Source organism: Lissotriton vulgaris, chromosome 7 (genome assembly GCF_964263255.1).
Source record: "Lissotriton vulgaris chromosome 7, aLisVul1.2, whole genome shotgun sequence".
Taxonomy (NCBI): domain Eukaryota; kingdom Metazoa; phylum Chordata; class Amphibia; order Caudata; family Salamandridae; genus Lissotriton; species Lissotriton vulgaris.
The window spans coordinates 325,841,939-325,868,155 of record NC_141695.1 but is presented as its reverse complement, the minus strand read 5'-3'; the positions used below and the strand labels follow the sequence as shown (position 1 = coordinate 325,868,155).

Below are 26,217 nucleotides of genomic sequence, written 5' to 3'. Positions count from 1 at the left end.
CAACCGTTACTTGCTCACCTCATTCAAGTGAACAGCCAAATCAGACAAAACACCAATACTTTATCTTGGCAGGTGCAGTTTGTATTTTAATTTAAACAGCGATTTGATAGTACATCCCTGTTAGTAAGGTTTTGTTCCTAGCAATTCCGAAATTTGCCCAAATTAAAAGGCCACCAGCAAGCCAAGGCACCCATAGTTCCTCTATTGCACTCACTCATTGTAGAGGGATTAGATATATCCTTTATATTTCATAGCATATATAGATCAAAGGAACCTACAGGGTTGCATATTTCATTTCTCACCGTGGTGAATGGTGGTCTCCACGGGATCACTTCTACACATGGCAACCAAATAGTCGCATGCTCGTGTCAGTGATGCTTGGGTACAGAAGAAGACCTGGTCTGCAAGGTCTGAGGGTGTTCTCCCTAACTCTTGTGAGCCCATGGAGGCCAGTGTTTCCAATGTTCAAAACATACAAGTCTCTTTTTTTTTTTTTTTGGTGGCATCGAACCCATTTCTGCATATGCTGAACAAGTGCAACCAATGCATCATGAGTTTTTCAAATATTTTTTCTCATCTTAACCTCATGCTGTTCTCTTCTCACATAGCTTGAATTGCTGTGAAAATGATCTCCAATTTCAAACCAGTGGCAGCCCCCTCCGAACTCTGCTGCCCATGCTTCACCACCCCTGCTGGAGGATGCTGACGGTACCGTGAGCAATATGTCAGTCGTGGCTGCCAACAAGCCTGATGTTTCGATTGGTAAGAGCCCACTTGGAAATGCAGACTCCCATAAATACTTCAGGCTGGTTTGACCGTGCACTGTTCCCTACTGATCTATAGTTGTTCAGTTTATGGTGCGGTTGACTCGTGAATTACAGTTGCAGTGCCACAGGTTTTCCATGACCTGTTTTACTTTGCTGTCACTGACCTATGAAGCTGTAGGTTCATCTGTTGTGGTATGTATGAGCTAGGGATCTGTATGTTTGTCGATCCATGGGATATATATATATATATCTTTTAATCGTGTATAACATGCAGCAGAATTGCCATCAAAGGACTGCTTTGAAGCACCCGAACAGTAAATAACTTGCATTGAATGTGTGTTCGTTTTTTTCTACCTGTAGATTACTTGTCGCCCAATGCAGTTTAATCCACATAGGTGAAGTTTGTGCTTCATTAAACAATCTTAATTAAGGAACCAGATCAATCCACCACCAGTGGTGTGGCCACACATGTAGAGGTGGGTTGGCCTGTATATGGCATGATTCACCCACTAATATAGCGCTGGCACCGGATCGGAAGATCAGTCTGCAATGAAATGGGTGACTTGCTTTATCTACAGTGTAGTAGACTTATGGCTCTGCAGTCTTGTCTGTACATAGTGTGGGTGACACATGGTGCTGTAAGTAGTCTGTCAGTGGCACTGTTGAACCATGAAACTGTCAGCCAAGCTGTATCCTGAACCTTCAGTTTATAAAATGACTGCTATCCTTAGCCCACTTAATGTCTAATTAATGGTGACCTGGCTAGATCTTCGTCGAAGCCTGCAGCAAATCTGTGTCTTGCTGTGTTCTAGACAGATTGGAATTCACTGTAGTTGCTTGCTCAAAATGATGTGTGTATAGGAGGCAGTGCAGATGAGATGATGTGTGTGGAAGAGGCAGGGCAGATGAGATGTGTGAAGAGAAGGCAGGGCAGATAAGATGTGTGTAGAGAAGGCAGGGAAGATGAAATGATGTCTATAGAGGAGGCAGGGTAGATGAGATGTGTATAGAGGGGGTAGATGAGATGATGTGTATAGAGAAGGCAGGGTAGATGAGATGGGTGAAGAGGAGGCAGATGAGACAATGTGTATAGAGGAGGCAGATGAGACGATGTGTATAGAGGAGGCAGATGAGACGATGTGTATAGAGGAGGCAGATGAGACGATGTGTATAGAGGAGGCAGATGAGACGATGTGTATAGAGGAGGCAGATGAGATGATGTGTGTAGAGGAGGCAGATGAGATGATGTGTAGAGAAGGCAGGGTGGATGAGGTGTGTGTAGAGGATGCGGGGCAGGTGAGATGTGTGTAGAAGAGGCAAGGCAGATGAAATGTATGTAGACGAGGCAGGGCAGATGGGATGTATGTAATGGAGGAAGGGCAGATGAGATGTGTGTAGAAGTGGCAGGGCGGATGAGATGTATGTAGAGGAGGTAGGGCAGATGAGGTGTCTGTAGACGAGACCGGGTAGATGAGATGTGTGTAGAAGAGGCAGGGCAGATGAGATGTGTGTAGAAGAGGCAGGGCAGATGAGATGTGTGTAGAAGAGGCAGGGCATGTGAGGTGTGTAGAAGAAGCAGGGCAGATGAAATGTGGGTGGAAGAGGCAGGGCAGATGAAATGTGGGTGAAAGAGGCAGGGCAGATGAGATGTGGATGGAAGAGGCAGGGCAGATGAGGTGTGTTTAGAAGAGGTGGGGCAGATGAGATGTATTCAGAGGAGGCAGATGAGGTGTGTGTAGAGGGGGCAGATAATGTGTGTGTAGAGCGGGGAAGATGAGATGTGTGTTGAGGGGGGCAGGTGAGATGTGTGTGTAGAGGGGGCAGATGAGGTGTGTGAAGAGGGGGCAGATGAGGTGTGTGAAGAGGGGGCAGATGAGGTGTGTGAAGAGGGGGCAGATGAGGTGTGTGAAGAGGGGGCAGATGAGGTGTGTGAAGAGGGGGCAGATGAGGTGTGTGAAGAGGGGGCAGATGAGGTGTGTGAAGAGGGGGCAGATGAGGTGTGTGAAGAAGGGGCAGATGAGGTGTGTGTAGAGGGGGCAGATGAGGTGTGTAGAGGGGGCAGATGAGGTGTGTGTAGAGGGGGCAGATGAGGTGTGTGTAGAGGGGGCAGATGAGGTGTGTGTAGAGGGGGCAGATGAGGTGTGTGTAGAGGGGGCAGATGAGGTGTGTGTAGAGGGGGCAGATGAGGTGTGTGTAGAGGGGGCAGATGAGGTGTGTGTAGAGGGGGCAGATGAGGTGTGTGTAGAGGGGGCAGATGAGGTGTGTGTAGAGGGGGCAGATGAGGTGTGTGTAGAGGGGGCAGATGAGGTGTGTGTGTAGAGGGGGCAGATGAGGTGTGTGTAGAGGGGGCAGATGAGGTGTGTGTAGAGGGGCAGATGAGATGTGTGTAGAAGAGGCAGGGCAGATGAGATGTATTTAGAGGAGGCAGATGAGGTGTGTGTAGAGGGGGCAGATGAGGTGTGTGTAGAGCGGGGAAGATGAGGTGTGTGTTGAGGGGAGCAGGAGAGATGTGTGTGTAGAGGGGGCAGATGAGATGTGTGTAGAGGGGGCAGATGAGATGTGTGTAGAGGGGGGCAGATGAGATGTGTGTAGAGGGGGGCAGATGAGATGTGTGTAGAGGGGGGCAGATGAGATGTGTGTAGAGGGGGGCAGATGAGATGTGTGTAGAGGGGGGCAGATGAGATGTGTGTAGAGGGGGGCAGATGAGATGTGTGTAGAGGGGGCAGATGAGATGTGTGTAGAAGAGGCAGGGCGGATGAGATGTATGTAGAGGAGACCGGGTAGATGAGATGTGTGTAGAAGAGGCAGGGCAGATGAGATGTGTGTAGAAGAGGCAGGGCAGATGAGATGTGTGTAGAAGAGGCAGGGCATGTGAGGTGTGTAGAAGAAGCAGGGCAGATGAAATGTGTAGAAGAAGCAGGGCAGATGAAATGTGGGTGGAAGAGGCAGGGCAGATGAAATGTGGGTGGAAGAGGCAGGGCAGATGAGATGTGGGTGGAAGAGGCAGGGCTGATGAGATGTGGGTGGAAGAGGCAGGGCAGATGAGATGTGTGTGGAAGAGGCAGGGCTGATAAGATGTGTGTAGAAGAGGCAGGGCAGATGAGGTGTGTTTAGAAGAGGTGGGGCAGATGAGATGTATTCAGAGGAGGCAGATGAGGTGTGTGTAGAGGGGGCAGATGAGGTGTGTGAAGAGGGGGCAGATGAGGTGTGTGAAGAGGGGGCAGATGAGGTGTGTGAAGAGGGGGCAGATGAGGTGTGTGAAGAGGGGGCAGATGAGGTGTGTGAAGAGGGGGCAGATGAGGTGTGTGAAGAGGGGGCAGATGAGGTGTGTGAAGAGGGGGCAGATGAGGTGTGTGAAGAGGGGGCAGATGAGGTGTGTGAAGAGGGGGCAGATGAGGTGTGTGAAGAGGGGGCAGATGAGGTGTGTGTAGAGGGGGCAGATGAGGTGTGTGTGGAGGGGCAGATGAGATGTGTGTAGAAGAGGCAGGGCAGATGAGATGTATTTAGAGGAGGCAGAGCAGATGAGCTGTATTTAGAGGAGGCAGAGAAGAGGAGATGTATGTAGAGGGGGCAGATGAGATGTGTGTAGAGGGGGCAGATGAGGTGTGTAGAGGGGCAGATGAGATGTGTGTAGAGGGGGGCAGATGAGATGTGTGTAGAGGGGGGCAGATGAGATGTGTGTAGAGGGGGACAGATGAGATGTGTGTAGAGGGGGACAGATGAGATGTGTGTAGAGGGGGACAGATGAGATGTGTGTAGAGGGGGACCGATGAGATGTGTGTAGAAGGGGACCGATGAGATGTGTGTAGAGGGGGACCGATGAGATATGTGTAGAGGGGGACCGATGAGATATGTGTAGAGGGGGACCGATGAGATGTGTGTAGAGGGGGACAGATGAGATGTGTGTAGAGGGGGACAGATGAGATGTGTGTAGAGGGGGACAGATGAGATGTGTGTAGAGGGGGACAGATGAGATGTGTGTAGAGGGGGACAGATGAGATGTGTGTAGAGGGGCAGATGAGGTGTGTGTAGAGGGGCAGATGAGGTGTGTGTATAGGGGCAGATGAGGTGTGTGTATAGGGGCAGATGAGGTGTGTGTAGAGGGGCAGATGAGGTGTGTGTAGAGGGGCAGATGAGGTGTGTGTAGAGGGGCAGATGAGGTGTGTGTAGAGGGGCAGATGAGGTGTGTGTAGAGGGGCAGATGAGGTGTGTGTAGAGGGGGCAGATGAGGTGTGTGTGTAGAGTGGGCAGATGAGGTGTGTGTAGAGGGGCAGATGAGATGTGTGTAGAAGAGGCAGGGCAGATGAGATGTATTTAGAGGAGGCAGAGCAGATGAGCTGTATTTAGAGGAGGCAGAGCAGATGAGATGTATGTAGAGTGGACAGATAAGATGTGTGTAGAGGGGGGAAGATGAGATGTGTGTAGAGGGGGCAGATGAGGTGTGTAGAGGGGCAGATGAGATGTGTAGAGGGGCAGATGAGATGTGTGTAGAGGGGGCAGATGAGATGTGTGTAGAGGGGGCCGATGAGATGTGTGTAGAGGGGGGCAGATGAGATGTGTGTAGAGGGGGGCAGATGAGATGTGTGTAGAGGGGGGCAGATGAGATGTGTGTAGAGGGGGGCAGATGAGATGTGTGTAGAGGGGGGCAGATGAGATGTGTGTAGAGGGGGGCAGATGAGATGTGTGTAGAGGGGGGCAGATGAGATGTGTGTAGAGGGCGACAGATGAGATGTGTGTAGAGGGGGACAGATGAGATGTGTGTGGAGGGCGACAGATGAGGTGTGTAGAGGGGGACAGATGAGGTGTGTAGAGGGGGACAGATGAGATGTGTAGAGGGGGACAGATGAGATGTGTGTAGAGGGGGACAGATGAGATGTGTGTAGAGGGGGACAGATGAGATGTGTGTAGAGGGGGACAGATGAGATGTGTGTAGAGGGGGACCGATGAGATGTGTGTAGAGGGGGACCGATGAGATGTGTGTAGAGGGGGACCGATGAGATGTGTGTAGAGGGGGACAGATGAGATGTGTGTAGAGGGGGACAGATGAGATGTGTGTAGAGGGGGACAGATGAGGTATGTGAAGAGGGGGCAGATGAGGTGTGTGAAGAGGGGGCAGATGAGGTGTGTGAAGAGGGGGCAGATGAGGTGTGTGAAGAGGGGGCAGATGAGGTGTGTGAAGAGGGGGCAGATGAGGTGTGTGAAGAGGGGGCAGATGAGGTGTGTGAAGAGGGGGCAGATGAGGTGTGTGAAGAGGGGGCAGATGAGGTGTGTGTAGAGGGGGCAGATGAGGTGTGTGTAGAGGGGGCAGATGAGGTGTGTGTAGAGGGGGCAGAGCAGATGAGATGTATTTAGAGGAGGCAGAGCAGATGAGCTGTATTTAGAGGAGGCAGAGCAGATGAGCTGTATTTAGAGGAGGCATAGCAGATGAGCTGTATTTAGAGGAGGCAGAGCAGATGAGATGTATGTAGAGGGGACAGATAAGATGTGTGTAGAGGGGGGCAGATGAGATGTGTGTAGAGGGGGCAGAGCAGATGAGCTGTATTTAGAGGAGGCAGAGCAGATGAGATGTATTTAGAGGAGGCAGAGCAGATGAGATGTATTTAGAGGAGGCAGAGCAGATGAGCTGTATTTAGAGGAGGCAGAGAAGATGAGATGTATGTAGAGGGGGCAGATAAGATGTGTATAGAGGGGGGCAGATGAGATGTGTGTAGAGGAGGCAGATGAGGTGTGTAGAGGGGCAGATGAGATGTGTGTAGAGGGGGGCAGATGAGATGTGTGTAGAGGGGGCAGATGAGATGTGTGTAGAGGGGGACAGATGAGATGTGTGTAGAGGGGGACAGATGAGATGTGTGTAGAGGGGGACAGATGAGATGTGTGTAGAGGGGGACAGATGAGATGTGTGTAGAGGGGGACCGATGAGATGTGTGTAGAGGGGGACCGATGAGATGTGTGTAGAGGGGGACCGATGAGATGTGTGTAGAGGGGGACCGATGAGATGTGTGTAGAGGGGGACCGATGAGATGTGTGTAGAGGGGGACCGATGAGATGTGTGTAGAGGGGGACCGATGAGATGTGTGTAGAGGGGGACCGATGAGATGTGTGTAGAGGGGGACCGATGAGATGTGTGTAGAGGGGGACCGATGAGATGTGTGTAGAGGGGGACCGATGAGATGTGTGTAGAGGGGGACCGATGAGATGTGAGTAGAGGGGGACAGATGAGATGTGTGTAGAGGGGGACCGATGAGATGTGTGTAGAGGGGGACAGATGAGATGTATGTAGAGGGGACAGATGAGATGTTTGTAGAGGGGACAGATGAGATGTGTGTAGAGGGGACAGATGAGATGTGTGTAGAGGGGACAGATGAGATGTGTGTAGAGGGGGCAGATGAGATGTGTGTAGAGGGGGCAGATGAGATGTGTGTAGAGGGGGCAGATGAGATGTGTGTAGAGGGGGCAGATGAGATGTGTGTAGAGGGGGACAGATGAGATGTGTGTAGAGGGGGGCAGATGAGATGTGTGTAGAGGGGGGCAGATGAGATGTGTGTAGAGGGGGACAGATGAGATGTGTGTAGAGGGGGACAGATGAGATGTGTGTAGAGGGGGACAGATGAGATGTGTGTATAGGGGGACAGATGAGGTGTGTGAAGAGGGGGCAGATGAGGTGTGTGAAGAGGGGGCAGATGAGGTGTGTGAAGAGGGGGCAGATGAGGTGTGTGAAGAGGGGGCAGATGAGGTGTGTGTAGAGGGGGCAGATGAGGTGTGTTTAGAGGGGGCAGATGAGGTGTGTGTAGAGGGGGCAGATGAGGTGTGTGTAGAGGGGGCAGATGAGGTGTGTGTAGAGGGGGCAGATGAGGTGTGTGTAGAGGGGGCAGATGAGGTGTGTGTAGAGGGGGCAGATGAGGTGTGTGTAGAGGGGGCAGATGAGGTGTGTGTAGAGGGGGCAGATGAGGTGTGTGTAGAGGGGGCAGATGAGGTGTGTGTAGAGGGGGCAGATGAGGTGTGTGTAGAGGGGCAGATGAGATGTGTGTAGAAGAGGCAGGGCAGATGAGATGTATTTAGAGGAGGCAGAGCAGATGAGATGTATTTAGAGGAGGCAGGGCAGATGAGCTGTATTTAGAGGAGGCAGGGCAGATGAGATGTGTGTAGAAGAGGCAGGGCAGATGAGATGTATGTAGAAGAGGCAGGGCAGATGAGATGTGTGTAGAAGAGGCAGGGCAGATGAGATGTATGTAGAAGAGGCAGGGCAGATGAGATGTGTGTAGAAGAGGCAGGGCAGATGAGATGTATTTAGAGGAGGCATAGCAGATGAGCTGTATTTAGAGGAGGCAGAGCAGATGAGATGTATGTAGAGGGGACAGATAAGATGTGTGTAGAGGGGGGCAGATGAGATGTGTGTAGAGGGGGCAGATATGGTGTGTAGAGGGGCAGATGAGATGTGTGTAGAGGGGGCAGATGAGATGTGTGTAGAGGGGGCAGATGAGATGTGTGTAGAGGGGGACAGATGAGATGTGTGTAGAGGGGGGCAGATGAGATGTGTGTAGAGGGGGACAGATGAGATGTGTGTAGAGGGGGACAGATGAGATGTGTGTAGAGGGGGACAGATGAGATGTGTGTATAGGGGGACAGATGAGGTGTGTGAAGAGGGGGCAGATGAGGTGTGTGAAGAGGGGGCAGATGAGGTGTGTGAAGAGGGGGCAGATGAGGTGTGTGAAGAGGGGGCAGATGAGGTGTGTGAAGAGGGGGCAGATGAGGTGTGTGAAGAGGGGGCAGATGAGGTGTGTGAAGAGGGGGCAGATGAGGTGTGTGTAGAGGGGGCAGATGAGGTGTGTTTAGAGGGGGCAGATGAGGTGTGTGTAGAGGGGGCAGATAAGGTGTGTGTAGAGGGGGCAGATGAGGTGTGTGTAGAGGGGGCAGATGAGGTGTGTGTAGAGGGGGCAGATGAGGTGTGTGTAGAGGGGGCAGATGAGGTGTGTGTAGAGGGGGCAGATGAGGTGTGTGTAGAGGGGGCAGATGAGGTGTGTGTAGAGGGGGCAGATGAGGTGTGTGTAGAGGGGCAGATGAGATGTGTGTAGAAGATGCAGGGCAGATGAGATGTATTTAGAGGAGGCAGAGCAGATGAGATGTATTTAGAGGAGGCAGAGCAGATGAGCTGTATTTAGAGGAGGCAGAGCAGATGAGATGTGTGTAGAAGAGGCAGAGCAAATGAGATGTGTGTAGAAGAGGCAGGGCAGATGAGATGTGTGTAGAAGAGGCAGGGCAGATGAGATGTATGTAGAAGAGGCAGGGCAGATGAGATGTGTGTAGAAGAGGCAGGGCAGATGAGATGTGTGTAGAAGAGGCAGGGCAGATGAGATGTATTTAGAGGAGGCATAGCAGATGAGCTGTATTTAGAGGAGGCAGAGCAGATGAGATGTATGTAGAGGGGACAGATAAGATGTGTGTAGAGGGGGGCAGATGAGATGTGTGTAGAGGGGGCAGATATGATGTGTGTAGAGGGGGCAGATATGATGTGTGTAGAGGGGGCAGATGAGATGTGTGTAGAGGGGGACAGATGAGATGTGTGTAGAGGGGGACAGATGAGGTGTGTGTAGAGGGGGGCAGATGAGATGTGTGTAGAGGGGGACAGATGAGATGTGTGTATAGGGGGACAGATGAGATGTGTGAAGAGGGGGCAGATGAGGTGTGTGTAGAGGGGGCAGATGAGGTGTGTGTAGAGGGGGCAGATGAGGTGTGTGTAGAGGGGGCAGATGAGGTGTGTGTAGAGGGGGCAGATGAGGTGTGTGTAGAGGGGGCAGATGAGGTGTGTGTAGAGGGGGCAGATGAGGTGTGTGTAGAGGGGGCAGATGAGGTGTGTGTAGAGGGGGCAGATGAGGTGTGTGTAGAGGGGCAGATGAGATGTGTGTAGAAGATGCAGGGCAGATGAGATGTATTTAGAGGAGGCAGAGCAGATGAGATGTATTTAGAGGAGGCAGAGCAGATGAGCTGTATTTAGAGGAGGCAGAGCAGATGAGATGTGTGTAGAAGAGGCAGAGCAAATGAGATGTGTGTAGAAGAGGCAGGGCAGATGAGATGTGTGTAGAAGAGGCAGGGCAGATGAGATGTATGTAGAAGAGGCAGGGCAGATGAGATGTGTGTAGAAGAGGCAGGGCAGATGAGATGTATGTAGAAGAGGCAGGGCAGATGAGATGTGTGTAGAAGAGGCAGGGCAGATGAGATGTATTTAGAGGAGGCATAGCAGATGAGCTGTATTTAGAGGAGGCAGAGCAGATGAGATGTATGTAGAGGGGACAGATGAGATGTGTGTAGAGGGGGCAGATATGGTGTGTAGAGGGGCAGATGAGATGTTTGTAGAGGGGGCAGATGAGGTGTGTAGAGGGGGCAGATGAGATGTGTGTAGAGGGGGCAGATGACATGTGTGTAGAGGGGGGCATATGAGATGTGTGTAGAGGGGGCAGATGAGATGTGTGTAGAGGGGGGCAGATGAGATGTGTGTAGAGGGGGGCAGATGAGATGTGTGTGAAGGAGGCAGGGCAGATGAGATGATGTGTGTAGAGTAGGCAGAGCAGATGAGTTGGTGTGTAGAGGAGGCACGATGGATGAGATGCATGTGGAGGAGACAGGTCAGATAAGATGATGTGTATAGAGGAGGCAGGGTAGATGAGGTGATGTATTTGCTGTACTCGTGATGTTGTGATTGCCATTGTCTTTCCTCCTATGTCGAGAAGACGAGGATTCGTTGCAGTCTGTGGGCACCCTGCTATCTGACTCTGAAGCAGTCCAGCTCAGGGTTAAGGAGGAGTGGTCCGAATCGAGGGACCAGTCTCTGCCGTCAGCTGAAAATGATAAACCTGGTACAGATGGGGAAGGCTCCACTCACAGTGCAGGTAAGTGGACAGCGGAGTTGAGCCAGGGTCAGATAGAGCAGTAGAGGAGGGTGAACATGTAGATTTGTAGTCCTATTCCAGTACAGACGGTGAACATGGAGCTATGCAGCACTAACATGACCCATCTCCACTCATTGTGATGGTATTTTAGTACAGGAGGTTGCATATCCCTGAACAAAGCTACTCTGCAACTTCAGGGCGGGTTTAACAACAGTTTAGGAGAGCATTGAAATATATAGGTCTAGGGAGACCTGTTCTGCAACTCTAGGCTCAACCTAAAAAGATGGACTGAAAGTAGGTGGAGCTTTATGCTCACATCCTGAATACAGCAAACACAAGGAGATAATGAACGAAGCACTGAAACTTTTCAGACACTCCGTCCCCCCACCCAGTCACGGATCTGGGTTGAATCCATCATCATTCTTTAGCACACTTTGCCACCTCAGTTCAGAACCAGCTATATGCAAATCGGTCTTGACCCTGTGCCTCATAGGAACAGTCCAGCCCTAACTGCCAAACCAAGTCTTCATTGGACTGGAAACAAGCATCCTGGACCGGCCAGTCTAGCTTGAATCCAGTGGCAAAGTGAGCAAGGGACTCGTGCCTGGGCATACCCAGCCAACTTAGGACAAAAAAAGCAAACACAGGAGATGATGGACGGAGCGCTGAAACTTTTAAGACACTGGCACTCATGCCCAGATGTGGGTCCCATGCTCTCCATGCCACTGGAGTCAAGCTATCCTTGCTGGTGAGGCTGAAAGCCCGAAAACAGTCCTAGGATGCTTGTTTCCTGTCCAGGGACGATCTGCCCTGGCAGTTCGGGCTGGACTGTTCCCATTGGGTGCAGTGTCAAGACTGATTTGCATATGGCTGGGTCCAAACTGGAATGGCATGGTGAGCAAAAAAACAATGGATTTAGGCCCAGATCTCTGTACTGGAGTGAATGTGTGACATTGTTCTGCATTCTGTCCATCAATTATTCTTTTTGCATTTGTCACCCTGAGTGGGACGGGTATGCCCAGACTTGGGTCCCATGCTCTCCATGCTACTGGGGTTCGAGCTATCTTGGCTGAGGAGGGCTGAAAGCCCGAAACCGGTCCTAGGGTGGTTGTTTCCAGTCCAGGGAGGACCTGGCCTGGCAGTTCCGGCTGGACTGTTCCCATTGGGTGCAGGGTCAAGACGGATTTTCATATGGCTGGTTCCAAACTGGAATGGCATGGTGAGCAAAAAAACAATGGATTTAGGCCCAGATCTCAGTACTGGGGTGAATGTTTGACATTGTTCTGCATTCTGTCCATCAATTGTTCTTTTTGCGCATCCTGAATACAGCGTGTGTGCAGGAACTATAGAGAGCAGAATGTGCTAGATAAGTGGATACTGACTAGAAACAGTTCGTTGGAGGAAGGGTAGGTATCTGATTATCAGGAAATTGCGTATTAAAGATTTTAAAGCACTTCTGAGTTCTGTTCAATAAAGGTGAATTGTGCACATCCCAACTCTCACCATTTATGGGGAATAGTGAGTGCAATGTATGTATTGTAGATCAATTATTGCAAAGTAATGATAACCCATGTACTGGCATAAGAAGCTATTGAATTTTGCTTACCGAATAAAATCCAGTCATACCACATACACCTGCCTACTGTAGGTAAGGGACTACAAATGATTTCTCTCATCACAAACCTTTCTATTACTTTTTGCCCAGCAGAGGGGCCTGAGCGGAAGAGGAAGAAGGGGCCTGCTCCGAAGATGCTGGGGAATGAAAAGTGCAGTGTGTGCGGTGACAAGGCCTCCGGCTTCCACTACAACGTTTTGAGTTGCGAAGGATGCAAGGGCTTCTTCAGGCGCAGTGTCATCAAGAACGCACACTATTCTTGCAAGAACGGCGGCAAGTGTGAAATGGACATGGCCATGCGCCGGAAGTGCCAGGAGTGCCGACTTAACAAGTGCCGGGAGGCAGGCATGCGAGAGCAGTGTAAGTGCCAATCTCGGTTTTGGAGGGCAAGTGATGTACATGAGCAGGATTGGTGTCAGTACAACGCGTTATTTTACAACGTATTCCGTTACAACGCGATTTTTACAACGCAAAAACCATTACAATGCATGCCATTACAACGCATGGCATTACATAGCAGATACTTTTACAACGCATGCCATTACATCGTAAGTATAGGTAAGTATATCTTTTTTTAAAAAAATGTAATAAAGATAATTACATTAATTTAAATTAATAAAAAGTAATATAACATTTTTAAAACAGTAATTAATTTAATTATAGTAATTTAATTAATATTAAAATTGATATTAATTTAATATATTTAAAATAATATAATTAATGAAATATAAAAAATTTATAAATAGTAAATAATATAATGTAATTAATTACAATAAATATTATTATAATTTAATTAAATTATAAATAATACATAATATAATTATATTTAATATAATTAAAAGAATTTAATTAATTAAACATTTTTAAATAATATAATTTAATTATAATCGTTTATTAATACAATTAAATAAATAATTGTAAATATAGCTATTAATGTAATTAAATTAAATAAAATTAATTTAATTAATTTAATTTATATAAAGTCGTAATACCCCTGTACCCCAAAAAACAAACCCAGCCCTAAAACCTAAAAACACCCCTGTACCCCAAAACCCAAACCCTGCCCTAAAACCTAAAAACACCCCTGTACCCCAAAACCCAAACCCTGCCCTAAAACCTAAAAACACCCCTGTACCCCAAAACCCAAACCCTGCCCTAAAACCTAAAAACACCCCTGTACCCCAAAACCCAAACCCTACCCTAAAACCTAAAAACACCCCTGTACCCCAAAACCCAAACCCTGCCCTAAAACCTAAAAACACCCCTGTACCCCAAAACCCAAACCCTGCCCTAAAGCCTAAAAACACCCCTGTACCCCAAAACCCAAACCCTGCCCTAAAACCTAAAAACACCCCTGTACCCCAAAACCCAAACCCTGCCCTAAAACCTAAAAACACCCCTGTACCCCAAAACCCAAACCCTGCCCTAAAACCTAAAAACACCCCTGTACCCCAAAACCCAAACCCTGCCCTAAAACCTAAAAACACCCCTGTACCCCAAAACCCAAACCCTGCCCTAAAACCTAAAAACACCCCTGTACCCCAAAACCCAAACCCTGCCCTAAAACCTAAAAACACCCCTGTACCCCAAAACCCAAACCCTGCCCTAAAACCTAAAAACACCCCTGTACCCCAAAACCCAAACCCTACCCTAAAACCTAAAAACACCCCTGTACCCCAAAACCCAAACCCTGCCCTAAAACCTAAAAACACCCCTGTACCCCAAAACCCAAACCCTGCCCTAAAACCTAAAAACACCCCTGTACCCCAAAACCCAAACACTGCCCTAAAACCTAAAAATACCCAAACACCCCAAAACATATACATCAGTACCCCAAAACATATACTCCTATACTCATACTTATTTAAAAAAATACTTAAATTAATAAATTTAATTTATAATATTTAAAAACGAAATAAATATTTTTTTATAATTAATAATAATTAAATCAATAATAAAATATTAAATAAAATAAAAAATAAAAAAAATACTTACCAATACTTACGATGTAATGGTATGCGTTGTAATAGCATCTGCTATGTAATGCCATGCGTTGTAATGGCATGCATTGTAATGGTATTTGCGATGTAATAGCTGCGTTGTAACAGCATTACGTTGTAAAAGATGCGTTGTAGCAGTAACACACCACATGAGCAGCATTGCATCTTGGTATGGTGTAGAGCAAGAAAGGACACATCTGAACTGGCAGATGTGTGTGTGTGTGTGCCTGATACCAGGCGAGCATGTGCATCAGGCCATGTATAAAGTGCATTATAGAGCTGTGGATGCTACCAGTGCTCTGACTGAATTGGGTATGCCTGAACTTTTACAGGAGCGTGTCAGGGCTGAGAAAACTGCAAGATTCACCCAGACTAAAAGCATTCCCTGCTTTCATGAGAAGTCTTCTGTTGCTTCAGCCACCTCTGCCTGGCTGTAGGAACAAGGGAGGCTGTGCGGACTGCCTGTCATTACTTGTCTTTTAAATGGCACAGCAAACTGGATGCCCAGTAGACTACGCTTTGTAACCAAAAAGTGGTAGGACTTTTCAGGTTTGAAAAATGATAGCATAACGATAACGTTACTCAAAATGACAATGGGCCTATCATGCAGAAAAAGTTATTGAAACAAGTATAAAATCAGTGAAACTGAGCATGGTTGTGAGATGTAACTTACGTACCCTATCCCTTCATCAAAACTACCAATAACTATAACCGAAGCCAAGTGTGGCTGTGAACAGGGAAGAGAATAACTCAGTCTGTCATTATAATGCTGCCTAGAATTTCATGTAGTGCTGTTATCCACAGCACTTAATAAAAACACTTCACACATTGAAAGATTATGTATAGGCATTTATATAGCGCACTACTTACCCGTAGGGTCCCAAGGCGCTTCGACCGCTGCGAAACCCTTCCTGGCTTCCCTGAGAGATGGTCCCTTAATGGGTATCTCCAGGGTGAGACCAGGCATCCCCGGCGGTCTGGTGGGGCCGTTAGTGAAGATGAGGCAAGCTAATGCCCAGAGTTGCCGAGTGTGATCGCTGATCAGAGTGGGCACAGAGGCGAGAGAATTATCGAGTCCGCTGACCCTGGTCCAGAAACCTGCCGTGCCGGGAATCGAACCCTGGTCCCGGGCCGTCCTCTGCTCTCGGGTCTGCCGCCTCTAACCAGTGAGCCACACTACTTCACTAGATTGAACATTGAAAGGTTTTATGTATGTACATTTTATTATCCACTAGCTGTTAAATGAAAGGCTGAGTTTACAATACCATAATGCTAACATGTGGCCTGCGGGCCACATTCATATCTCGGACGAGCTTTGTTGAAACATGTATGCAGTTTTGATATGTTATGTAAATCGAACCATGCGAAGCATATTGAAAACAGTATATATATTATTGTTACACGGTTATAGATGGAAATTGACGATTTTTCATTAAAGTTAAGGATATGGAGTTCATGGCCATATGGGATTCATGACCCAATGTTGTGACGTGGTTCAGTGTTGTGTTGTCTCTCCCCACCCCACTATTTTTTGGACTAGTATTCTGGATGGAGGAAAAGCATCTAACCTTTAGTCCCCGCTACCCATTTCTCCTTTCCTTTGCCCATTCCTCGTAGTCGGTGAAAAAAGACAAGTCTTTGATGGCCAGGGAGAGGCAGTCAGCTGCATGTCACTCCAGTTCTTTCCAAGATATGCAGGATACTGCATTTTCTTGCTAGAACAGTGACTAGTGAGTGCCAGCCTTTGAACTCATTTGTGTGGTTGGAGTTTGATTTGGGGCATCACTTGGAAGGCCACCAAGTCATAGGTGTCCCACCTCTAATTTGAAATGTGTATCTTACTCTAGACCACTAGGCTTGACATAACTAATCAAAGGGTGGACGTAAGAGAGGTTTAGGGAATAAGAGGGTGTAATCGGGGCAGGGGGGCTGGGAACACTGACTTTAGTTGGAACAGGCGCCGCAACAGGAAGAGGCTGACCAGAATATCTGATTAGACTTGGCTTTATTTTTAAAGTTCGTTTTGTTCGATAAGTAAGTCTCTCTTTCGCGAACTCCCGGTTATCCGTGGTGAGGCCGTCTTTTTCCAGGGTTCTGGGCACGCGTTGTCCTCTCGGAATCGCCTTCCCCGGTGTAGCGATGGTGGAGCTAAGGGGAAAGAAGACGGACAAAAGGGAGGCCGTTAGTCGCAAGTCTGATAGCAATCCTCACCCAAGGGGAACCCAATGGTAGTGACGGGACACCGTGTGAACGTGCAGACGTACAGGCACACACTCGTGATTTGTGCTTCAAAGAGTACAGGAGTGAGGTAAGGGAGGGAGGTAGGGAAAGGGAGGGTAATGCGAGAAAAACAGGTATCGGGAAAAACAAAAGGAAAGGCACGAACAGGGTAACTTTACACTATTCACTTGGGGCACTCTTTCTCCCCACCCAAGCCGCCCAACGCCGCCGTACCTGGGCAAGCCACACTCCTCCCTCGGGAGTGCGGCACGGCGAAACACAGGGTCGTTGGCCTCCTGGCTCTCCTCCGCACTCCGGGAATCCGGTTCCTCCGTCTTCTTCGGGTCCCTTCGTAGCGTTCTCCTCGCCTTCTCCTCTCGAGCCGTTGGTGACGTCACACGCAGCGTAGAGGGCTTCCCCCGTTTTCAACCATCCAGCGTCCACGTCAGAGGCAGACGTGGTTTTATTGCAGTCGTCGTACACCCAGTTAAAGGAACCAGCGGATGTTTCCTCATACGACTCCTGTCGTGGGTTCCAGTCATCCCTCGGCGTTTCCGACTGTAGGGCAGAAGTGTAGGCATCATCAGGGGTCCACCAGTCTTCCCGGCCACCCGTCCCGACCCCGTTACAGAGGGGCAGTAAGTCGGAGTGGCATCTGCTGGTCCTGGGTATGTTTCCGCAGCAGTGCCTTATGGTTATGCCTGTTGTGCTCGTGTGTTATTGTAGTAGACATGAGCGGAACACCGTTGTGTTGCACTTGTGTCTATTTCATAAGATGCAGGCTTGTGGAGGTTAAGCAGTGGTTTGACTTGCGTGGTAAAGCCTCTTTCAAACCATAGGGAGGGTTGTTTATACGGTTGGGCGGCGGCAGCTGCTACAGAGGAAGGCTGGCCTTATATCTGTTAACATGCTTGCAGCTGATTAAATATCATCACTTCCATTTTTCTCTGGCGACAAGGATGAGATGGTGAGATGTCACGTCAGAGAGAGGGAAGGTAAAAACCCCGTCAGTTACCCGGCAAAGTGTGAACTCCTGATCAAGTGGTTGTACTATCTTCTTCAATCTAGCGACGTAATCCATCTGGCTGGATGCATCAGTGCAGGCACAGATACATCACAGTTTGGAAACAGAGCAGCACTGGCTTAACCATTGCTTTGACTGGTTCTACAGTTACCATTAGTTGAGCACTCCGCACTAGATAGTGGTCTGGTGCATCCTGGCGGATAGGCATAGGATGCCACAGTTGATGGCAGTATGGTGTGGCTTAGAGCACTTGAGTCAATGTCCGCAGGGTGTTCTGTGTACATCCCTCGTTCTGTCTGTGGCACGTGCTCAGGTCAGGGATGGTTTGGCTGACAAACATGTTTGCTCTAGATGTGGTTGATGTGGCTGCAGTTTGTTGGTCTTCTTCAGTGCACCATGTAGAGGACTCGTCTGTGCTGCCTTTCAGGCGTGCTCTCGGAAGAGCAGATTCGGAGTAAGAAGGTCCGGAAGCAGGAAGAAGAGGTGGTACGTGCCAGTGTGGTCACCATCAATCCTTGTGTGCTGTCACCAGAGGTGCTGCAGCTGACACCTCAGCAGGAGGAGATGATCCAGCAACTGGTGTCGGCTCAGCAGCAGTGCAACAAGCGTTCCTTCAGCGACCAGCCGAAAGTGACGGTGAGTAGCCAGCCCTCGGCTTAGGTGCAGTGGTGAGAACAGTTTGAAAATCCACTCCTGAAATTCACCATGGCTTGTTTTCGATCTGACTGCATTTTCTTCCCTTTGCTCTTGCTGTCTTTAAATGAAGTGTTTGTTTCAACGTTTTCAGACATATTTATGTATCTATTACATTGAAAGACTACAGTTCTGAGCTGTGCAGTGTGGCATGCACTATAGGCTGATGCCTCCTGGATCTATCTTTATCCTATCCTAGTTTATCCCAATACTTTCTTACTACAGTGGGCTGGTCTAGAGTAGTCTTCGCTTCTGATGTTTGGATCTCCTGCCTAACACATAGCTAGGGAGTATAGGAAGATCTCAACCACACTGGTCTCCCCTCTTATTTGACTGCTTTTCCTCCTCCACTTCTAACACACAGCGAGGGAGGGGAGTGAAAACTGCGATTCCGCCTCCTGTACACCACTAAGTGCTCTCATTTAGTCTGACAATTCTACCTCTTCTATTTATAAGTGCTCTCCTCTTGACGGCTATTCTCCTTTCATTTCTAACACACAGCTAGGGAGGGGAGGGAGAACCTCGATCCGCCCTTCTGTAAACCTCAGAGTGCTCTCCTTTAATCTGACTACATCATCCCCTCTAATGCTATTTGCTATCCTGTTGGACTACTTACTCCCTCTATTTCTTGTGCTCCCTCTTCTACTTGGACTAGTTCACCTCTTTCTGATCGCTACCCACATCATGGCTCAGCGTACCTCTCGCCCCTCTGACTTCCTGATCATATATCCCGCAAACCAATCTTTAAAAGCGAAAAATACCTTCAAACACAATCTCCTCAAACGATGTCCGGAAACGCTTATCTCGGACACATTTATTTTCACTAAGGGCGCTGTGGTGACAGACCTCATTTTTTACACTAACAGAAGAGCATAGTGGAGAAAGACTCTAACCTCTGCACTTCGAATCAAACAACTGACTCACGGCTTCCGCTTAATCACTTAACCCTCCCCAGCCCTTAAGGCTGATTTGACCATTTCTTTATAAAATAATAGTACACTTTTTCATGTAACTAAAACCTTCTTAAATAAAAAACGAGCTGCCTGGACCTAAAATGGCGGCACCCCAGCAAAAGACCGGGACCAATATTCTATCATTAACTGATCACGCTGTCGGTGTCCACGGTGGCCCCTGATGTTTCTGACAGAAGTCATTTATAGAGGTCCCACGATCTTCCTCCTATGGCAAAATTATTTCTTGTTGTCCATAAAAAATCCCATACTGCTGGGGTCATCGATGTGGCCATTTTGGTGCTCAGACCCTCTGTAAGCGAACTTGCCCTGCTTCACCCCGACGACTTACATGGGTTACCTGCTTCTACAGCACATCTGCCGACGATCCCTCCGCTTGCAAGCCAGCAGCAAGTTTCTCCCCCTTAATGTGGGGCTGAGCAGGCCCCCTCTAAGCACATGACTGACTCCAATTGGCCATCCTGGTCCTTCTGGAACCCCTGAACTCATCTTGACATGTTCCTTTCCTTTATTTTACTTTCTTTTCTGCCTTGACTAAATGCAGCTCTACTCCCCTGTTCTTTTTCCTCCTCTCTATTTTTCTGCTTTGATGGTGTCTACTCACTTCTTCTCTCTCTCCCCCTTCATTAGTTATTGCACTGTCGTCATCTTGCTTTCTATACTCCACTCTTTATCTACTCTTTCTGCCACATTTGCCATTTTTTATTGTTGAGGCTGTACATTGTAAAGTGCTCCATTTGCAGTATGTCTCCTTTACACTATTGTTTGCTTTTCATGTCTTGTTCGCAATAGATGTTTCGATATGCTCCATCTCTCTCATGTATGCATATGCTGTATCGCCATTTACTCCTCCGCTTACCTATCTTGTACCAGCATACTACCTTCGACTTGACATCCCCCTGTTATGTTAAGCCCTATCTAACCATATATGCTATTTCTTCCATTTATACCATATATATTTGCTGACTCCATGCATTTTGAGGCGCTCTTTCTGCTTTGTGTAATCCATATTCTACTGTCTGTTTATTTTGGATTGTCCACGCCTGATGTTTTGGTGTGCTCCATTTATGATTATTTCGCCATTTATGCCTTCGCTTACTATTGATTTTGCTTTAACCATGCTATCACCTAATTGATTTCCTTCAGCCTCTCCCCACCCTCATCCATATCTCTGAGTTTGAATTCACCTATTTTGTCCACTGGTTACACCTCATCTCTCTATCAGTTCCGCTTTTTACAGTTTGGACCTGAACCTAATATTTTCGCTCCCACTCAGTGGTCCAAGCAGTCTTTGCTTCACCCCTCCCCCCGCACTCTATCCACACACTCTCCCTACTCTCCCCAACATGCCTCCCCTCACATTTCCCCCTTCTACCTCATCCTCTCCCATCTCCAAACTAGGCCCCAACTCCTGGTCCATCATATACCCTCCTCAGCTCTCCAAACATGGGAAAAAAAACTTTAAACATAATCTCCTATGTCAACACCATGAAATCCTCTTTGCGGATCACCACAATACACTCAACTCCTCTGTCACCAATCTCATCTTCTTCTCCAAACGCCCATCGAAGTCGAAAAGCCTTTTACTACAACACCTCCGCATCACTGTCACCCGGAGGATTCCTTACGGTCTCAAACTATCTACCACCCCATCTTCCTCCTTCATGGGCGAAGTGGACATATCCATCTTCAAATCTGGAAACCTCCTCATTCAAGCCTCTGAAAATCACCTCCTCATTTTTGAACATCACTTTAATACTCTATCCCAACTCCTCTCACAGCACTCTTATCCCCCCCTCTCACCACTCATCCACCGGACTCTTCACCTCTCCTCTCTTCCCCCACCCCCACATCTCTTCTCTCTGACACACCCCAACTACGGGAGCACTCACGAACCACGGTTCCTCTCTCCCTCCCTCCGCCTCTCCACAACCCCCCCATCTCCGACCTATATATCCCGCCTCCACCAATTTCCCCAACCCTCAACTCCGCCACTACCCCCCTTCCACTTTCACAATATCACCGGATCACCAACCTCTACTGACTACCACAACCCCCAACTAAACCACCATTGCTAATTCCCATTTTAATCATGTCTCCCTAGCCCTTAACGTTAACTCATCCCCCACATCCCCTGCGCACATCGACTTGTCCACCCCCTTCTCGATTATCCTAAACCACTCATTGTCCCTGTCCCTATCACTCCTCACTCCTTTAGCCCACTCGCCTCTACTGCCCTTTCGCCCACAATCTCCCATTTCACCTCACTCTCTGATGCACTCTCTACCCTCCCACCTCGCCAAATGACCCACACCTCCCCCTTGCTTTCTCGCACACCTCCCACTTTGACCTCCCCCTCTCTTCCGCCAGCGGCCTCTCATTTATCCCACATATCCTTTAATATTCTGGGTACACCAACCCCCACTGTCTCTTCGCCACTTCCCCCATCCATTACGAATTCCCCTCCCACGTCGACCACCGCTACTCCACTTCTCTCCAAAAATGATCACGCCACACACCTTACCTCAAACTCCATCCCCCCTCCAGGCTATCCCCCTGCTCATTAATCTCCGTCCCCCGAATGATGCTAACTCTCCTATCCTCCCAAATATCATTGATCCTCTTCACTCCACACTTCTCACATAATCACTCCTTAATGTTGAACTACTCCTGCCTTCCCTTTTCATTGATCTCACCTCTCTCAGAACTGATGTCTCACTCCTCATTAAAGCCCACCCCTCTACCCAGGATCTCACACCTGTCCCTGCGCTATTCTCTATCCCCCTTTCATCACGCACTGACTCCTCTATTCCTAATCCCTCAAAGAACTGCCCTCCTTGCACCGATGCGGTTACCTACACCAACATGTCCCCTTGCGATAACCTCTACACCAGCACTCCACCTCCCCCTACCCTCCCTCTTAACCCCAAAACCCCTTCCACACCTACTAAACTCAGCAAAATCGCCCATGCCTTCAGTGCTAACACTTCCCACCCTCTGCCACATGACACATGCCCTCCATCCATTCTTATTGACCCCCTTAATAGCTCTTTGACATCTCCCTAAAAATCCCACACCTTTACTCCCCCTAGCCTTCAGTCCACTATCCCTGTTCTCCTGGGTACCAGCAGACTACCCCTTCTTCCCTCTGCACCCAGACTCCCACAACAACTAATACCTGTACCCCCCTGGTAACTCTATCTCCTTTACTGAAGAGATGTCCGACCTTATTACGCTAGCGTCACTATCCCCCCATCTTTCTAGGAGACTTCAACATCCACTGGAATAAAAATAACGACCCTGCGGTCTCCCGGTTTAACGATATCATGGACGTTACCGACCTGATCCAACTTTGCCAATCCCCAACTCATAACAAAGGTGCCACCCTTGATGCTATCCGGACTACCAAGGATCTCGCCTCCGTCTCTATGATCCTTCCAGTAGACTGGTCTGACCATCACCTTATCCTCTTCTACTTAAATGGCTCCATTATACACCCGACCCCGATAGGCCTTTTACCTTTGAAACCTACTCGTAAACTTCACCTCATTCCTCCGGTGAATTGGAATATACCATTAAATCTCGCTTACTTCCCCCCTCCCCTCTCTCACATAGCACCAACGACCTTACTGAACACTACAACAATTCGATTTGTGATGCCCTTGATCAAATTGCCCCTATAAAATACAAAGAAGAAAAAAACATCCCACCAAAATCCTGGTTCAACTCGGACCTTAACATGGAAAGACGAGCTCTCAGGCACTCAGAACGTACCTGGAGGAACCATCCCACCACTGATAATTTGGTGCTTCTGAGAAATGCTAGAGCACAATACAAAAAAAACATCTTCAATGAAAAAGCTTCCTATCTTCGCACGCAACTAAATCATGCCAGAAACCGCCCCAGAGAACTCTTTAACATCGTTAAAAAACAAACCTCCTCTGGCCCTTCGAAAATACTTGCAACTATTGAAAGATGTGAAGAAATAGCAAGCTTCTTCTCCAACAAAGTCAACGTGATTGAACTTTCCTTTGCCGCCCCCCCTTTCACCTCAAACTTCACCTCCTCCCTAACATGCTTAGCACTAGCTCGCTCTCTTCTCCCCGTCTCGCGACATCCTCCAACCACCCTCTATACCCCTCCTCCCAGGCTCCACTCTCATACTCCACCAAACTAAAAACAATGCCTCCTGGAGCGAATTCTCCCCTGTATCCGAAACAGCTATCGTCAATATCATCTCTAAACTCAAACCATCCTCGCACACTAAAGACCCTCTCCCCTCTCACCTGGTCCAAGAATTCAAACACATCAATGCCCCGCTTTGGACCACCATCATCAACTCCTCTCTCTCTACGGGCTGTGTTCCGGCCTCTCTTCAATTAGATCAAATCTCCCCCATCCTCAAGAACTCCTCCGCCGACCCGAATTACCTCCACAACCTACGCCCCATCTCTAACCTTCCCTTCCTCTTTAAAGTCCTGGAAAAATGTGTCCTTTCCCAACTTAATAACCATATTGTCTCTTTCAATCTCCTTGACATGTTCCAATCAGGCTTCAGAAAAGGATGCAGAACTGAAACGGCCATACTCAACATTACTGACGATATTCACATGTCTCTTGACAGAGGTGAATCCTCTCTGCTAATCCTCCTGGACCTTTCGGCAGCTTTCAATACTGTACACCACTCTACCCTCCTCAACACTCTTAAAATTCGATTTGGTTTTGAGAGCACCGTACTCGAATGGTTCTCCTCTTTCCTTCAAAACAGATCCCAACAAATTAAGGTCAGTCAATTCCTCTCCAAACCCAAACTGTCTCACTTGGCGTTCCTCAAGGCTCTATCCTCTCCCCAACACTATTCAACCTATTCATGGAACCACTCACCCTCATTCTCAAACAAGCCAAGATATCCTATCACCTCTACGCCAATGACACCCAACTGTACTACAAGATCAAATCCCACAATGACATCCTCCAACTCAACGACACATTGAATAAAGTTCACGCCTGGTTCCACCCCAATCATCTTAAACTGAACCCTAAAAAAACTGAAATCATCCTATTCAGTGCCAAGAACAACTCACTCCCTATTCAACTCTGGATCAACGATATCACAGCTCTTAACTGCCCCCTCTCCTCCTCGAACTCTGTCAAATCCCTAGGCATCAGTATTGATCTTAACCTTAATCTCATCCCACACATTAATAATGCTAGCAAAAGTGCCCTTTTCACCCTTTTCACCTCAAAAAACTTAAACCTTTTATTCCTGCCGATGACTTAAGAATCGTTGTCCAATCACTTGTCCTTTCCAAAATTGATTATGATAACGCAACACTCGCTGGCACCCTGAAAATCCACCTGGCACCTATTAAATGTGTTCTCAACCTCGCCGCCAGACTCATCTCCGATTGTAAAAAATTCGACCACATCTCTCCTGGCCTTAAAAACCTTAGCTGGTTCCCAATCAAAGGAAGATCCACATATAAGATTGCATGTATCAAGTACAAAGCCCTCCCCCTTAACACCCCCTCCTATCTGGCTGACAAACTACAAAAAGCTGGGTGCTCTAGATCCCTTAGGAGCACAAACTCCCTTGTCCTAATCCCTCCCAAACTCAAATACAAAAAAGCCCAATCCCGTGCATTCTCTGGTAATGCCCCCACGATTTGGAACTCTCTCCCCAAAGATCTCCGCTGCAACCCCTCCTACCCTCTCTTCAAAAAAAGGCTCAAATCACTTCTTCTCGACAGATACTGGGGCACGTAAGATCTCTGATCTTAATGATGCCCGACTCCTGCCCCTCTGCTGTTACCTCACCCCACCCCTTTTCCCACCTCTCTAACCTCCTCTCCTCCTGTCCCTAACCCCCTATTTCCCTTACTCTCTTTACCCTCCTTCCTCCTCTCATTCCTTGCCTCCACCATTATCTGCACTCGGCTATGCCTTCTTATTTAGCTACCTCCTTTCCATGTGAATGTAATGTTTATTTTTTGGAATTCTCATGAGTAATGCTCACTGTGAACTATTTAACGTATGATATTAACCGTGTAAAGCGCTCTGATACCCTTGGGTCCAGCAGCGCTATATAAAACTCTCTAAATAAATAAATAAATGGCAACATCCTTATTCAAGCCTCAGAACGAAACCTCAAACGCTTTGACAGTATCTTTCCGATGATTAAAAGCACACTTAATAACTCTATCTCGGCTACTATTGATCATAAGTCTCCCCCTATTTCTTCATCCTCTTTGCCATACCCCTCTTCTACCTCCAATCCCGCTTCCCAATCCCTATCTATGTTCCTACCCACCATATCTGAACCCTCTGTGCCTCATCTTCCCCCAATTCCGCGTCAACTCATTTACCTATGTACCGCTCCACTCTCTCCAACAACACTGAGGAGATGTATATCGCCCACACTACTACCACAGACATACCAGTTTTTCCTCCCTTGGGCCTCGGTAGTACCGATCCGATGGCCCTCCACCTAGTGGCTGCCCCAGTAACTATCCTCCTTTCCCACTTCCGACATCTAATTTGACGCCACCCTCTTTAACCACTTGCAGTTCTGTTAGCCCCATTAATTTGCGGGATGAATATTGCAACCCCAGCTCTACGAATCATGATAACCCTGTTAATATTCCTTTAGATTCAGGTATTACCACCTCAAGGGCACTGGACCTAGCTGCTTGCTCCAGTACTGCTCCGTGTAACCCATTCCCACCTACCTCTGACCCTTGCATGTCCTCTATCACATGTATTAAAACCACCATGGCCGCTACTAAACCCACGCTAGGTCGAAGCAGCGCCTCCTTGCATCGTATCTTACTCCACATCATGTCAATACTCCTGCCTTGGTTGACGGCGAGACCACTCTAAAGCGGGACTCTATCTCCCGCTATAACAGAGGTAAGGGACTCACTATACCATCCAATACCCTCAAAACATTGGGGTTATACCCATTGTCTCACTTTGGGGCGGCTGAGAAGTGCATTACCTGACCTTATCTTGAGGGGAAACTCACTGACCTCAAGCAGGATCTC

The 26,217-nt window shown here is 48.2% G+C and overlaps 1 protein-coding gene across 4 annotated transcripts in view; it reads left to right on the top strand.

The window, feature by feature from the left end:
- The window catches only part of LOC147701486 (oxysterols receptor LXR-beta-like), a 319,523-nt gene that overhangs the window by 147,872 nt on the left and 145,434 nt on the right, over nucleotides 1-26,217 (top strand). For 2 of the 4 annotated variants that reach the window (XM_086930165.1, XM_086930166.1), the window contains 4 exons: nucleotides 609-762; nucleotides 10,493-10,651; nucleotides 12,360-12,626; nucleotides 17,938-18,146. In XM_086930165.1, the coding sequence (XP_086786291.1) occupies nucleotides 723-762; nucleotides 10,493-10,651; nucleotides 12,360-12,626; nucleotides 17,938-18,146 (675 nt within the window). In that variant the 5' untranslated portion in view covers nucleotides 609-722. Of the gene's footprint in view, nucleotides 1-608; nucleotides 763-10,492; nucleotides 10,652-12,356; nucleotides 12,627-17,937; nucleotides 18,147-26,217 lie in introns of all 4 variants that reach the window. The other 2 variants (XM_086930162.1, XM_086930164.1) reach the window with 1 other exon arrangement.